Source organism: Triturus cristatus, chromosome 4_1 (assembly GCF_964204655.1).
Source record: "Triturus cristatus chromosome 4_1, aTriCri1.1, whole genome shotgun sequence".
Taxonomy (NCBI): domain Eukaryota; kingdom Metazoa; phylum Chordata; class Amphibia; order Caudata; family Salamandridae; genus Triturus; species Triturus cristatus.
The window spans coordinates 971,905,079-971,922,750 of record NC_140585.1 but is presented as its reverse complement, the minus strand read 5'-3'; the positions used below and the strand labels follow the sequence as shown (position 1 = coordinate 971,922,750).

The 17,672-nt window shown below is 40.0% G+C and overlaps 1 protein-coding gene across 1 annotated transcript in view; it reads right to left on the bottom strand.

Moving 5' to 3' along the window:
• RAB21 (RAB21, member RAS oncogene family) overlaps positions 1-16,692 on the bottom strand; it is a 178,026-nt gene extending 161,334 nt beyond the window's left edge. Inside the window, exons 1-2 of the mRNA XM_085653852.1 lie at positions 16,422-16,692; positions 2,465-2,524 (exon numbers count right to left, since the gene is read on the bottom strand). Of these exons, the coding sequence (XP_085509978.1) occupies positions 2,465-2,524; positions 16,422-16,568 (207 nt within the window). The 5' untranslated portion in view covers positions 16,569-16,692. The remainder of the gene's footprint in view (positions 1-2,464; positions 2,525-16,421) is intronic.
• Between the last annotated feature and the right edge of the window lie 980 nt (positions 16,693-17,672).

Sequence of the window (17,672 nt, the reverse complement as noted above, 5' to 3'; positions counted from 1 at the left end):
AAGTCCCAAGCGGTACTACATCAGCTTTTTAAAGGGGAAAGGACTCCAAAGTCACATTTGCATTCCTCATCAAAGGCGAGGGGTGTGGTTGGAGTAAAGCTTTCCTGTAACATTATGGCCTGGGTTCAAGGGTTAGCCTCATACTGGAGCTATAAAAAGGGGAGGTAGTAGCCGCACCTTGGAAAAGGAAACGGAGAGCATTGTAGGACACATTTGCTTTTTCTATCTCACCCATGTTTCACCACAACCGAAAAGTCTTATAGAGGGCCTCAAATTCTAAGAGTAAGACAAGTGATATCATACCACAACATACAATTACAAGTGGCTATGATGTCATTGTCAACCTGTACCCGATACCCGAGTATAAGTAAATTCAATCACGCACAAAATGCTTGTGTCTAAGTGGAGTCTGAATCCCATTCCACTTGACCGGTGTGGACACCAACATGTTTTCCCTTCCACGGTTGGTAGTTGCTGTCCTCATTATCCCATCAATAGTCTTCTAATAGAATTGAGTTTTAAGGTGCTCCTGTAGAGCTGAAGAATACATGAATGGTGGTAGCATATTTTGGAAGCCCTTCAGTGATGCCTAGAATATTACTTAATCTAAGTGTGTACTATCAAATAATAATGTATTGTTAATATCCAATTATTTTTAACAGTATTGTTATCTACTTTGATCTTGTGTATTTAGATTCCATCCCATAAAGCGTGCATTTTCAACAACAACAAAAAATATCCTTAATATTTGGTTCAGGTCTACTAGCCTCAGCCACAGAAGCTGTAAAACGATGGATTCACAACATCTGCCGTGGCACCGATAAACTGGTTGGATACCATAACTAATGGTACCAGTGACTTTGCAGCAAACATGCTCCAAAGTCATAAATCTATAAGCATATTAGGCTTGTGGAGCACCACAGAAGAGGTTCAATTTGATAGCACCTTCCTCAAGAAACTAGTGGAAAGCCTGTTATATTGTCCATGAGTTATTTCCTAAACATGTATTTCAGTTGGAGACATAAAAGCACAATCATCCTGTTGGTTCTAAAGTTCTTCTCCAATATGAGGTCTGCTTTGGGTGGTTATCAAAGCCTGCCCTTTCAAGTGTTTCCTATTAAGGTGGAATACAGTTTCTTATTGGACGAGTCGACACATAAGTAAATGTAAACAGATCTTCGTGAATCTCTTCCTGTGACAAATCAAGCAGTGTTGTCTTTTGAAAAATGCAATGACCAGCTTCACATCAATTTTAAGGGCTTGTGATCGATATTGCAGGACTGAGCAGCATGGATCTGCTGGACAGCAATACTGGTAATGTCAATGTTCCTGCAAGGGCATGCTCTTTTTTTTTTTCCTAAACGCTCGTCATAATGGTAAATACTTGAAAGACCCTAGTTTGGTTTGCATCTGCCACTAGAGGATAATGACTTGAAACGGTGGTAATGCAAATTCTTTTGCATTAACTCTCCAGAGGTAAGCTTTAGGGAAAGGGGGAAGAAGGAGCCATCAAAGATAGTCGCAGAAAGCTTTGAGTCTATGCAGGTTAAGGCTAATCAAAAGTCCTCATGGCACTTTATAGCAAACTAGACATTCCTCAAACGTAAAGCCATTATGAAAGTACAGGAGATACATAACATTGTGATAATTCTCAAAAGTATTTTTCCACTACATAAATAGCAAAGGCGATTTATTATACAGGAAATAAAAATCTAAAAATAAGCTTAAAAACTCAAACGCTTAAAGAATTCTAAAGCTAAAGGAAAACAAAAATGGCTTCTGCCGAAAACAAGAAAACAGATAGAGTCCAGTATAAATAGATTCTAATTTCATAGAGTGAAAATTAACTTCGAATCAACTGCAACAGCAATGCACATTTGTAAGATGAGATGGAGGTTTGTAGATCAAGCGCATCTTTTTGTCTCTACCCATCTTTCCACTTGCTTCTATTTTAGGAAATAAACAATGAAAGTCTTTGGCAACTTCCAATGCAGCTACCTCGATTAGATTCAGATTAGAGGTTTGATGAACTAACTTTTTACTAAAAAAGGGAAAAAAAGAAAGGTGTTTATGTGCATTAAAAAAAAAAAAAAACTCCCCAACATTTTACAGGGCTCTGCTTATTTAGCAGAGCTACCCGATGACAGTCCACATGACATTGTTGAGTTCTTCTGGGTGGACATCAGTCATAACTGCATGCAAGATAATTATCTTAAACTGAGGCATTGGCCCTTATGTGACACTTCAACCAGTAGAACTACTTGTTTGATTTTTTTTCTACTCCCTACATCCCAGCTGTTCTCAAATATCAATAAATATATCATGGTGCAAAATGATACCACTCAAAATGATTTATCAATATGGATCTCAACTTCATCTGCAAGAAAATTAAGCACTTTCTTTTATGAATCCAACAATCCGTATCAGAGAAACCCAATGAAATAGATCAATAGAAAAGACATACCCATATTGCAAGGTTCACTCTTTTTCCTCCAATGTTTAACTTTTTTGTTAGAAAGGATGCCTGAAGAAAAGGAAAATAATTCATGTGAGTAATAGGTCATGAAACATAAGGCATATTTCTGTTGTACCACTGAATCTCAAATGATAAAATGGACTAAACAATATTTAATGCCAGGAAATATGCATTTAGAGGTCTCAGAATATTCCCACAACCCGACTTCTAGCAAGCTATAGTGGCCAATACCACTTTATTCCTTTTTCATGGGTATTTTACATGAATAATACGCCTGGCAGGTATACATAATATTAATCATGGTCAGTGCAGAAAGGTAGAATCCACAGAAATCACGTACACAATAACAGTTTCATGACACTGTCTTACCAGGGAATAAGGCGTACATTAACCTACATGGTGTGTACTTTAGTAGTATATTGGAGTTTCAGAGTATGTGATCTTGAAGACTTGCCAGAATTTCTCAACAACTATTCAAGTCCTTTTCCAGTTTGGTATTAATGATCACAGCATACATACGCATATCCTCATCCAGCAGCCATTCATGTATATCATTATACCACTTGGCAAAAACAGGACCTCTACCTTGTAACCAATGAATGACAATGGTTATTTTTCCATTGTCTGGCTGAGGGCCACCATTCGTTATTGCATGCACTTGTGTTTGTGATATGGTGTAAGCCTAGTCCACAGTATTTAATATTCATCATGACCCTCACAAACATTAGTTTAAAGATAACCATCAACACTCCCAAAAATATTGGACTACTGTGCATGCCAAAAATCATATGACTCATTATCATTTTGATATTCAATGCATTCCCCTAGAGAGCGGGTAATTTTTTTTTTGTGGAATAACAGTTGTACGGTATGATTTGTAAAGATATGTTAGATGTATTAGGCAAAATTGAGCAATACTTGATAACATTTTAATATATTCTAAAGCTATTTTTTTCTCGATACAGTATCCACAAGTTGTACTCTATTGTCCCGACTCCATTTATTCCTAGCACACAGAGTTGTTACCTCGAGCAAGCCATGCAGATGGCCCTGTATATAGCAGACAATAGGTTGCTATATTGTGGTAGTTCTATCACTTTCAAGAGTGTATTTCGGTTTTGGGGGCCTGCCTGCGAAAACCTCCCAAGTAGTACAAGTTGTTTTTGACAATCTGGAATACAGCAGGAAATGTCCTGTTCTCACACCAAATTATGCCCTTAGCTTTTTGATTATGAATAGCATATTACATTGATATACATCAACCATATTCACATAACCTTTGTTTAGCCAGGTTTTTGAATTAATCTCAGGGTATTACCTGCATGTCTACACAAGGGTGTTTTATTCCTAGAATTGTCTGGCACATCCTATCCTAAAAATGCGACATTAATGAAACTTAATATGATATTCCCTGGTCTGACACAGAGGCCAGGAACACATAGAAATCCCTCTAATAGTAGCTGTTCGCTTTTAGACTGTTTGCAGAGCAAGGAAGTTGTTGCAGATGAGCAGCCATGTAATAATATTCCATATCTATCACAGCTAGCCCTCCATATTTCATAAGACCATTTAAGATAGCAAACTTTATTCTGTGGCAGGCATCTGTCCCTATAGGATATGTCACAACCTTGTCAAATTCATGGAAAAGACCTTTGGGGATGATGCAGAAAATGCTCTGGGAAATCTCATAATCACCTGGGTAGCACCACAATTTTGAGCAGTTCTACTCGCTGTATCATACAGAGGAGACACCTTCCAGTATGTGAACAATGGGCAGCTTAATATCCCATTTGTGAGTCACTCAAATACCGAAGTATTTAAAAATTGTGATTTCCCATTGGATACCAATAGCTTGGAAGAAGGGAATCTTCATTGTGCACCCACATTTCTAATCGAGATAAGCTAGATTTCGACCAATTAGTGTGGAGTTCAGAGAGACATCCGAATTTACGTAGGGGATTCCGCAGATGTGGTGGGTTCTCCAAGAAAAACCAAGGAGACATCTGCCTATTGGAAGACCATATGCATAGTTGTAGCCATCTCAATTCCTCAATGCCTTAGCCACATCCTTGACATACAGTCAAACTAAACGTTCCATCCCTAGAGCCAAGAGAAAAAGGGTGAGAGGGGTAACACTGACCGGTGCCCGTTCTAACACTTGCAAACTATTTTGTATAATAAAGCTTTATCCAACTCAAATCGGTAGGAACAAAGTTATATATGAAAAGCCTGAAACAAGTTGTCACCCCATTGTGTAAAAGGCCTTCTCAATATGCAGTGAGAATACAATGCATTCTTCCTTATTTATATCTAAACAGTTGTACATGCACTGCATCCCATAGATCTTGTATTGTATTACATTGTGCAAAGGATATTGACCGACCAAGCTGTGTTAGGTCCCTGATCAAATGTCCTTTCCAATACCTAATGATTAAGCTTAAACAGACGCTGAAAAAAGATGTGATCCCTTTAGAATAGAAGGAACGGAAAGACTGAACAGTACATAAAAAGGTAAGCAATAATGGCCAAATTGACCCTTATTCACTTTAGGTTCTTATGTACAGTCTACGACTACCTGGCTTGAAGTGGAAAGGATCAAAACAAATTACTGCCACGGATGTATAAGGGAATGCATTCAAACAAAGTTGCCATTTCCTGAGATGTATACATTTAGGTCATAAATCTTGCAGAATCTCAAAATGAAGTAGTAATAACAATATTGTTTTCAAAGATTTCATTATTAGATCTCTTATCAAAACAGGCAGTAATGACAAACACAAACAAATTATGGCACAAGTGTTAGTAGAAAAAAAACACGTGACACTGTGTAAACTGTTGGGTGATGCCAAACACACACATAGAAGATCTGATCAGCTAAGATTAAAATAACTAAACAATACAAACCTTTTCTGCAAAAAACTGAAAACATTGAGGAGAGGGTTAGATGGGTAAACAAAATGCCCCCTGCTGCAACAGACAGAGACTACACTAATGACCATTGTATACATCACAGTACAATAACTGTGGACAATCTGCAGGAGGCACTGGGTATACAAGAGAATTCCGAATTGTTCACAAAGATAAAGTACTTTCATTAATCTCAGACAACTTGTTGAAATTTGATTGAGGGAACAGATGAAAGTTGGTGTTTTTTATTTAACAGCTTATGTTTCAATAAATTGATTTGGAAGACTCGGTAAAATGGGATACATAAAAAAAGTTAGGTTATAGAACAGAAAGAGGATAACTTTATTCCTGGCTCCCTCAGTTTATGTTGAGGAATTATGTGGTATTGATGTGAATAATTCCTCAAAGAAGTTTGTGAAGGCATCTAGCACATCCTGCATTGTGGATGTATCGCCACTGATCATGTCTAGATGGGCATTCACTAAGATTACTGTCAGTTTGTAGACAAGCATTGACAATGTGTTGTCTACAGGTTCATAATAGGTCTTCTTTAATATTATAGACAGTCTGCGCAGAAGCTGTACTTCATTCTTGCCAATAGTAAGAGGCCCGGGTATATGATTATTCTAATCATTGGAGGTTCGTCTTATTAACTCTTCCTTCAGAAGGAATAAATACATGACCTTTCAGTGTGTCCTTTAAAATCAGACACTGTCAAAAGAGATCAACAATCTATCATTTTTCTGTTGGAAGAATAATTCTGGAGAGTCGACAAAAGGGGCATGGGATTAGTTTAATGAAAGCACATAATCTTGAGTGACATACCACAACTGAGACAATGGCTTCATAATGACAGCCGAATTTGTTTATAAACATAGCCAATCTGTTCTTTTGAAAAATAATTCAGGAACCCAAGATTACCCCCTCCTACTTTCAGATAAAAAGTTCTGACGTGGTTAAAAAAAAGAAAAAGAGAGACGAGCAAAATGCAAACACTTGTGGTACACCTTCGTCTCTCACATATGAGTCGTTTAAGTTTGAATGCATTTTTATTAACATTCACATTAGCATTGACTGAGTTATTGTAGAGATGGGTTATAATGCAGTGTTGGAATCCCGATGTTCAATTAAAACAACAGTATGTGTATCCCTCAAAATGACTTGGCTCTCTTTTTCCGAGCTGCAACAAACACATTATTCTTAGTGGTTACCAGACACAACCAAGAAGGGAGGTGACCAGTGCATCTTAGTGTCCAGTTCACCAGGAAGAACATTAGCCACAAAGCTTCCTGTGATATTTTCCAAGTCAATGGTTCTCTTTAACATCTTCAGGAATGTCACTAAGCTGTGACAATTCAGTGTGGTCAACTCCTCAACTTCAGTAATCTCTTAATTAATAGTATTCACCTTTGACAGCAGCTCTAGTCAATCCAAATGGGTGTATAGAAACACTTAACATCCAAACTTCTGACACAAATGTCTAGGTCTTCTAGCCAGTGGTCCTTATTAGTGGTAGCAATGCCTGAAGCCATTATAGCAGCTTAACGTCATGATGATGAGGAAAGAAGGTGTTCAGGTCGTGGAAGGTATCAAGAATGGTCCTAAAAAGTATGCTTTGGTAGAAACTGACACCTCAGCTTGCTGGGATGTTTCTGATAGAATAATGTATTGCTTACAATGCTAGGCGGAGTTCCATATTAGAGCCAACAAACTTCAATATACTCTCATCAAAGAAGGGAAGCCCAATGCTAGGATTCTAATAGGGTTCTACAGGAAGAAAGGTGCAACAGATGATTTCTCTTCTGAGGGAATGCAGAAAGATGTATTTAAATGGGTTGCTTCAGTAATGTCACAGTCCAATATCTCATTTCTGCGAAGGAGCATTTCTTGCCTTGGTAAAAGCTTGTGGGATTTAAATAGTAGAGAATAGCAAGATATTAATTTTCTCAACAAAAGGGTCCTAATAATTCCTATGCAACACCTCATCAGACAACAGCGGAACACACTATTACAGTAAATGGGGACAACAGCTTTTAGGGACTTAACTTCAGGGCAGTAATTTAATAGGGGTAGGGAAGAACATTCTTCAACTCCTATTCAGAGCCTGAAAATCTCAAGTTCTGCAGAGGGTACATAAAAAGGTTACAAGTGGCGCAGAAGTCAGATGATTACAAACACTGAGGAATGACGCTGAAAATCAAGCCTGACTCAAGAAAGGTCTGATACATCAAAATAGTTTCAAATAATTTTACACTTCAATATCTTACCCTCTTGATAAAGTGTTAATTGAGCAGAGGTGTTTTTGTATCTGGAGTGAGTGCATTTACTGCAATGTGTTAACTAATGGGGCAACATTTTCCTTTTTTTTTTTTTTTTTTTTACTTTAGCTATGCTGCACAGCAGATGCCGTGCAACATTGTTAAAAACTTTTGGCAAATAAGTCGCAAAGATGTGACCTTCTGACTTTGCCAGTGCCTGTTTTGTGGAAAGCCAATACAGCAGTAAGACAACAGCTGTAAAGTGAAGTTTAGTTTATTGAATCCAGCGTAGATTTTAGCTTTCGTATTTTTGTACATAAGGTAGTAACAATGACCAGTGAAAAGTAAAAACAAAAGATATAAAGGGAAGACAACATAAAACTTAATAAAAGAGTTAATTAAGAAACGATGTAAAAGTGTGTGTACACTTCATTAGAGAAGATAACTTAAATTGGTTTGGGTTTTAGAAATCCATATTATGTGGGGCTATTGTAAACATAGCAATCAACTCGGAGCATGACTACAGAAAAGCCACTACAAAAAAAACTAGCAATAAAATGTATCTTGATCCTGCAGGTCCCACAGAACTTGACCTCCTGGAGTCTGCCTCTTACCCTGTTCGTACTCTACTATATGTAGGGAATGCCACCATTTTTGACAGCCCACTATCATGTTTTGCCGTTGTCAGTATTCTAAAAAAAAAAAAACAGGCCAGTCACAAGGGATAAACTATGACGTGAAGATAGGGTCACATGATATCTGCAAAACACAGAAATCTGTGCCTCTTTTTATCTGCCTCTCTACTTTTGTACAACCGACTCTCAATAATGAATATGGTGGTGAAGTTATTCAATGAGTTGTGTACAATGCCAAAAGTTTTGTTGGTAATGCTAACAAATCTAATAATATATTTTAAACACGAAAATGTAGATACTCCACCAAGGTAATTCCAGCTGATTGTTTTCGTGTTACAGAGCTGTTAAACAAAGATTCATTGACTAGAGGAGAACACTCCCATTTACTGTCAAACGAATCTTGTGATGCCTAGCGATTGGTTTCAGGAATGCTTTCCCCTCGAATTGGTGCACATAAAAAAGAGCTTGTACTAGACTCATTTTATTAACCCAGTAAATGTTTTCAAAATAGAACCTCTCAAAAATACAAAGCAGTAAAAACATGCAGACCTGAATAGTCAATAGATATTATGTTTTAATGCTCTGTAATGTACCAGCAACATGTACAGTAATCGTTTAACTCAACTTGCGACCTCTTTTAGTTTATTAGTCCAATGAGAAACCCTATTTTAAGTATAAAAAAACAACAAAAAAGGAAAACAGTGCACATAAAAACCTTCTTAGCTTAGACTCCCCTAAAAGTATATCCCCATGCTCCACCCCTCCAACTCAGTTCAGACTTACAGTCTTATCTATTTAAAAAAAGCTTGGAATCAAATCCGAATTGCAAATAGGTTAGGGTTGCATGTTACAATCATTTGACTAATTTTAGAAACAGTCCAATCCTAAAAAGCTAATATGTATGACTTTTACATGCTATTTCGTCTAAATCTTTTCCAGTGATACACAGTGTGTTATTTAAGAAAAGCAAGTGGTGAAAATGGGCCAATGGAAAAACAAGATGTTGCGTCTCTCAGATTCGTGATTAGGCAATGCCGAGACTCTTCCTTACCAAACAAGATCCCCATTTCTGCCTACGTTTTATCTTAACATTTTTCTTGCTTTTTCTCAATGTCCAGGGCAACGGGACATTTGCCTTTTTATTTCATGTACAATCGTATTCCCAGCTCTGCTTCCACAGTCATCCACAAGTCAAGTTAACTAGCAATTGTAAAGCACCCAAATCCGCGGGTATACAAACACTACATACAAAAAAACATTGAAGCAATGCTAGGCCACTGACCAGCAGTAAAGGAATAGTAAAGATGTGTTTTCAGCACACTCTTGAACTGGAGCATCTACAAGACATTTTATAGTTTGCCTACAAGGTAAGCAGCATGTATAAACATTTCCTGGGAATCTCACTGTTCTACTAGGAACACAGAGTTCATACCTGGTTCTCCAGCTGTTAAGGCCATCCTGGAGGACAAAATTATAGATCATACTTTAAGCTTGTGATGTACTTTGTTGGCAAATAGAAGCCTAAGCTGCTTCTGCAGAGTTGAAATCAAACGATCATGACAGCTGAAATCTGCTGCTACCATAGTCATAAAGTTCCGCGTCCTCAATGGTCGACTTACAATATAATTGAAGATGCCTACCCAGATATTTCCACAGTAGTTCAATCATAAGCCCAGAATTGCTTGCGCAACAGTGACTCAATGCTCTTCAGACAGCCAAGACTGTAATGAAGAGAATAGTCAGACATAATGTTAGCATAACTCATAAGGCCTAAACCCCCCCCCCCCCCCCCCCCCACCCCCGGTTTAAACTTCCTTGTCGAGATTGGTAATTGGACTGTCCAAGGTCCAGCTGCTATATGACTCACTAAATTTGCCAACACCAACACAGGAGTGAACACGACTTAGGCAATAGTGTGGTTCAATTGGATAGATTGGACTTAAACCCTGGGGTTGCATGGAGGAGGAGATGGTAAAGGACTAGTGTATGCCTGCGAGGAGTTTAAGAGGCAAACACACAAGAGATGAAGAAGCCCAAAGAAATAGGAAAAATATATGGAACCCATTGAAGGGATAACTAATGAAGAAATGGGATATCAGTGAGTCCTGCAGGATATTACTAATGAAATGGGGATTTTGCCTGATACGCGTTATATTTATTGTGAGACCATGACACATTATACATGAGAATTGTACAATGACCAACTGAGCCCTAAAGATTGTGGTTCCAAGGTATAACCACATATACTGTTACCATGTAAAATTGTAACAGCTGTGACAATTACAGAATGAATGTTTATTTCGCAATGTCAAACGGAGAAGAGAATACTAAAAGCGCTGCTACACCAACTAGAGCATACTCTCACAAATGTCCAGCTACGCAGCATCCATACTGCTATCTGGTCGAAAGCCTGACTGCGGACTGCCCAAACGAGAATTCTCCTCCAGTCGCTTGCACAGATGTCTGGTCACCCCTTTTCTAAAATTACGGTATAAAAGGGATCACAGCAAAGGGCCTGGTGCTCATTTCATCAGCAGTGCTTAAAGGTAACTTTCTTAACAGAGGGAAAATCCATATATGTTTTAGGTAGTCATTGGGATGATCACCTGCTTAGGTTCCCTAACCAGAACAGAGGGACATTAGTCATTTCTTCCCAAAACGATCCACACAGCTGCCAGGCCCCAATTGACGCTAGTTTGCATTATAACAAATTTAAGTTGCTAATCAATAATAAAACCAAGCATTTCTAACTAACCACCACAATCATCTTTCCCTGCATCACCTAGTCCATAATATTTTATCAGACCTTTGACATAGTCATAGCACTATATGGCTCTCCATCACACAAAGATATAACACCCCACGTGCCCCACCATAATTGTCATGCATCACTTGATGCTGTCATTATCACAACACACAGTTTACGTCAGTCATCCCCATGCTTCAATTCACAGTCAACATCATTCCAACTGTCCTTTGCTAACATCAACCACTTGGCCCTTCTATCATCATCATCGTCGTCTCTACATTTGTCTACCATCATCTCACACTTTATTCTCATCACCTTCAGGTTGACATTGCCACTGGAATCATTCCATCTTAACTTTGCTATTTCCATCATAACACTCTTCACTGTGCTAGTCGGTCTCACTCATGTGGGCATCCATCAAAGTCATTAAGCTCAAATGAGACAATGACGACATGAAGACTCACTTCACCCATCATTTATAAAAAAAATCAAAATCAAAGTGAATCACCCTAAGAGAGACTCATATGTACAAAAGAGCTCTGATCTCAGCATGCCATTGAGACTCAAGCAGCAACTCATAAACGAGATTCAGTAAGAACTATGCAAGTTTACAGTTGTTTGCGATACCTTACAGGATGGAAGCAACCTGGAAACTCAGGCTCAACGACAATTGATTTACGTATATTTGGTGCACAATCGTAATGGCACAATAGAGCTACAGGGCAATCCAATAAGATGAGTGACACCAATTAGACATCTCTTCTGAATGCTCTAGCACACGATGCATTTGGCAGAGTTGTGGTGGCTTACAAATGGACTACAGAGAAGACCCACTGATGCAGGTCTGAGGAACGAAAGTCATGATTAGTCTAGAGATCTCAGACAGACATTTACAGAAAGAAGGTACTGGTATCCCGACAGCAGGGTGCCTGGTTCTCCCCACTGTGCAAAAGAATGGAGAAACTTGCACAGCAGCCCTTTTTATGCAGTTGCTGCATAGGGGCCAGGACCCCAGTGAAGCTAGTGAGCCTGCCAAAGGTTGAAAGCAAGAGTCTATATGGGATGTTGACTTTTTTACTAAAGAGTGCTAAGGCCTACCAGCAAATGCAACATAAGAAGCAGAGAGATGGTGAATCTAAAGTCAAGCGACATAGTGTTATCCATATCTAAGGAGATGTGGCGTGAGTACCCCAAACTGCAAAGTAAAGAGACAGGCATACAACATGGACACCATGACGAAACTCCCTATAGTTTGCATATCTGTACCCATAAATAAGCCACTATCCTGTGGAGTTTGTTTTCTTCTCCCCATCCACTCCTCCCTAAAAGGTACTAATTCGGCAAACCTCGAAGAAAGGAGTGGAGTACAAAGCTTATTTGCAAGTTTAGAAACATTGTTTTTCACTTCATGACTTAACTTTGAAAAGATGTGGTAGGACAGATGCGTTATTTTTTTAATGTGAGTATAATGCTAATGCAGTTCAGTTGGGGAAAAGGTTTAACTGTGAAGAATTTAATTCCCAGAAGTAATACAATACGCATGTCACCCATTCCTCCTCTCCCTTCACCCCCCTTTCCAAGGAGGTGGAACCTGGAAAAATGTGCAAGAGACAAAACAATTAAAATACAGAACGTTAAAAGCCAATCTAATTACAAGATTAGGTTAGGAGGAAAGACTTCAAGTGTTTATTATTTTGTAAACTATGTTTAGATGTTATTTTTTCCTTTATCTAATTCTTAGTAACAAGACTGAACTAAAAGCAATCCAGGGGACTAACACCACAAATTCAGATTGATTCAAGCACTTCCATCCTTTACTTTTATGACATTTTGTCCTGTTATTCACTGTTGGAATAGAGTGGAAAAAAGATGGATTCTGATTTTAGAAGTTTTCTTGAGTCAAACCCCAGTGCATTTGGTCCCAGTGAATTGTTCCAGTGCACCGCGTCAACACTGGGATATATGCAGCAAAGCTCACACTCTTTCACAGTTGTGTGCATCTGATCATCAGCCTAGAGGAGAGGTCTTCAATTTGTGGGGCGCAACCCCCAGGGGAGCCGTGGAGTCCTGGGAAGGGGGTTGCGCATTTCCAGGCCTAACGTCTGCTTGGAGTACAAAACATGTGCTCTTCCTTTTGGACAAAGACAACCGCCGCCCAGATCCTTCATTCTATCCTTTAAATGCTTCAGCTGAAGTTAACGGAGTCTCATGTGCTGTAAAAATAAGAGGCCCAGCAGACAGGTAAAACAATTCTTCAAACAAGCCTTCGTGCCAGGGTGCCGGCTTGCCTGAATGAAATGCAAATGTGCACTAGGAGTTAATCTGCAAATGTAAAGGATGCTTGAGAGGGGTTCTGGTCTTTAATTGCTCGAATCACTCCAAGCATTGTGATGGCACAGATATGTTTTTCGGGTTTTTTGCATGGAGGTTAACAACTGGGCTGTGAATTGAGTGCTTTTAATTATAACTGCATTTACAAATCGCTTAGTACCCCTGAAGAGGTGTTGAGGGACAGTTATGCAAAAAAGAAATGCATTACTTATGGTCTGATATTACTCAAATCTACATTTTGGAAGCTCCATTCCATCCTAAAACTATTTGCACAGTTTGTAGCAATCTATCTTATAAAGTGTGTAATGCAGGTATAAAATAATGGATGTACACATTCACAGTGCTTTCTGTCACAGGTTGTGACCTCATTGCACAAGTCACTATTCTCCAATGCACCAACCAAATGAAATTCTGTGGCTCTCTTGTTTCACACAGATCTCTGCAGTGCATTAAATAATAGAGGTTCCATAATGTACTATATAGTGCATTTCCCACTAACAACTTTTTAAATGTATTTTTCATTTAAGCAACCCATTACTTTACATGTAGCTACGCGATGGTGAAAGACCTAAAAAACGAACAAAATATTTGGGGGCTGATTTATGAGAGGCTTGCGCCACCGGAGCGTCACTATTTTTGAAGCTTTGGCAGCATAAGCGTCTCAATCATATATATCTATGAGCCGAGGCAAAGTCACCCTGCGTGGCTTTGCATGGCCTCATAGATATGGAGCAAGACAAAGCAGTACAAGTCGCAGCGTTGCCTTGCTTTATGTCAAGTAGGCGTTTCATAGGCATTGCGGTGGGTGTTCCCACGCAACACCCATGGATTTTGATGCTATCCCAGATTTGCAAAACCATGTAAACCTGGGGCAGCACCAAAACCGTATGCCTCCCTGCAGCTGGCGTAACGAGGAGAAATATTTTCATTTCTACTTGTTTTTTCCTCTTTTCATGTGTGCTGCAATTTGCAGCACACATAGAAAGAGGAAACCCCTCTCAGGATTGTTTTTGTGCAGAAAGGTGCCCCTTCCTGCATGAAAACAATCCTGCCTATGTTGGCGCTAGGCAACAATGTGTGTGCCAATACAGGGGGAAAGGACAGTAATGCACCATATTTCATACATAAGGTGCATTCCTGCCCTTTCACATTGGCGTAGGGCAGCGCAGAAAGAAAACATGCAGCACTGCCCTACGCCAATGCCTCATAAATGAGGCTTGTTGTTTTTTACCAGACCCCCACGCTCACTGACCTTTGGTTTGCTAAACACGGTTTAATTTATTTCCTCAATGTAAAAATGATTTGCTGTGGGAATTGGGGGCCTTTATGGTTTTCAATTGCTGGCAAAGATGAGGAGGACCAAGTTCTAGAAATTTGTGTCAGGAGGGGTCTTTACGCCTACATTTTTTGACCGGGCCGTCTCGGCATCAAAAAGTTTAAATACCTCTGGCCTAGAGAGAGCATGTAAGACTTATTTGCTCTCCAGCTCGCTGCCCACCAGCATGTATTTCACTTCATAAACAAAAAGCAAACCCTTGTGTTTTAATTGTGGAGCAGTTTGAAAGGAGCTCTTCTAGGCACATTTGTTTCCTCGCCAGACTTATTATCCATTCAGGGCAAACAAAACGACATCGGCCTATCAGGTTTCATGTTAACAAAAGTTAAATGTCAATATTAAAGTGCTTTGGACTTTCTCAAGCTCTGAAACCATTTAGGATAAGTAGATCGATACATTTATCAGTGAAACGGTCAAAGGAGTGTGAATTTACTAATTATGACCACCTGTATAGTACACAATAAAAAATGGTTTTGTGCCATTTAACAAAACATATTTATTAACACACAGCGCTATGCTACATAAAAGGCAACTATGTGATTTACCTTACACGCAACCCTCTGCAGCAGGTACATTAACCTTCTAAGCTTCTTATGACGATTCAAACGTGTGACCAGAGATTACAAAGAAATAGCTGCAGGGATGCATTCACTACGTAAACCATCGTAGCTACATTACACCGAGACTTGCTGGATACACATACATCTCTTTATTATATCATTTGCCTAAGCTATATTAAACTGCATCCGGTTAGTGGCAAAGTAACCTAGAATAACATTACTGACTTTTTTCCTTGTCTAATTCCTCGGACGGCGGAGTTTGTAAAAATAATGCATATGCACCGGAAGACCATATTATTCTGCTTCTGCTCACGACACCGACTTCATAATGGCTAAGCCTCCCCATTTCCCCACCTCTTTTCGGTCACTCTACTTCCAAAAAGTAGGTTACCGGAGTCCATTCGTTCCATTCCCAGCACTACTATCATTAATACCAATGCTTTTAAATGGGCATGCATTGTCTGGTACGAAGTACTTTAACTTAATTGGAAACAAAAAAGTAAATGAATTTTTGAGCAAGGGTGCAAAACTTTGACTTGGAGAGTACCAGTACTTCTCAGTAGCAGACAGGTACGCTGGAAAGGGGAGTACCTGCACTTACTTTTCTCATTCCAAGCACTGTTTAACACACCCTTTGATGTACGCCACGGTCTTATACTAATATGTATGCCATGATAGTATACTAATCACATGTCAGCATCTCGTTCTTCGCCTAATCTCCTTTACAGCGAGCATGACCGCGTTCCCCTTTTGATTACACCAAACTCTGTTGTCACCCTTAAGTGACACTTACGGACACCCTCGAATGGTTTACTCAGAATCATCTGCAGCTACAAAGCCTCGTCTTCACTTGACAGCCCTCAATCACCTTGAGCTTCTATCTAGAGAAACATATTACCTTTTTATTGGACAATTAATATATACCTAGTAACCCCACCCTAGTTGGCATTAATATAAGCTCTCGTCCAGCGGTGCTGCTCTTAATTACACCTACTCCGCACATTGAAAATAGGGCAGAAGGGCTTACAAGAACCGGAAGTGGTGTAACAGTTTAACAAGTAGCGTCAGGGTCGCCACGGCTAGAAGGGCACTCAGTTGTTTTGACAGCCGCAGAGGAGGGGGGCGCAGGAGTCCTTCGCACAAGTGGGCACGGCCCATGTTCAGCTCACCTGCAGTGTGGTGATGTGCTTGTCATTGAACTTGTTCTCGCAGTACCGCAGCACCAGGGAGGTTTTGCCCACGCAGCCCTCCCCTAACAGCACCACTTTAAAGGAGAAAGCCTTGTTCCCGACTCCGCTAGTCGCCGCCATCGTCATCTCGCGCGCCGCTTCCTGGGATCTGACAGCACAGAACAGCGACTGGTTCCCATCACAGGAAGCGACCTGCTGAGACGTCCGCGTCACGTGACCCGCGCGTCAATGCTCGGAACTGCGCATGCCTATAGCTAGAGGCTCACTTACTCTATTATGTGGTTGCAGGTGGAGTGGAAGATTTGTGGTATTTTCGTAGCGGGAGAAATAAAGAGACAGTGATTTGATGACTGCGTGAATCGGGCGAAAAGCACTCCAGGAGTGACAGAAGTGCGGGCGAGTAGAGGCCAGGAAGGGTCATAACTGTTGAGAGTGACACTTCCATCCAGTCTTGGGGTCCTCAAGTGTTGGAGCGCCCGCCCTCATAGTTTCATATCACCTACTTTTCAATGCTATGTTTCGTTTTGAGTTTCTGTAATTGTCCCAAGCTCTCCACTCTCAAGGCCCGTAATTTTATGACAAGACCAGAGGCTCATACTATGCACTCTTACTTTCTGTTTAATTGAATAGCAGCTACATTAAAAAGCAAAAATTCGAACGCAAAGAAGGATTAATGTAGTGTTGTGAGACTGTGCGCTCTAGTGCCCTTGAGATTCTGGGCAGACTGTTGTGTTGCTTAGTAACGAGTTGCTTTGCATCCTCGTGGGCGCACTGAATGTTTGGGTTTGTATGGGGTTCTGGTTCCACTGCGTGGTAGACCAGAACCGTTGCTGGAGTTGGAGAGGAACGTTGTACCTGATTGATGCTCCTCAATTAATAAAGGAGTCTACAATTATATGCACGTCTCTTCACTTCAATTGGCGACTGAGAAGTTGAGAAGCATCGAACCCACGTTGGACCTTCCCTGGCCATGGGATTTATTCATTTTATGGAGAATTAACTTTTGTGTTGATCGAGCTGTGATGACACGCTAAAGCTCCGTGGGGGATTGAATCGAGTGAAGTGATACTTCGTTGGTTATCGTACCACACATCAAGTTTGTAGCGATTATTGCATCGGAAAAAGGATTGAAAAATTACCGGCCATGACTGCAGTTCTTGAAGTGCCCTGGATCGCGATCTAGGAGTTTCGGCAAACGCAGCGTTCGAATTGGCATTCATCACGGCGTCC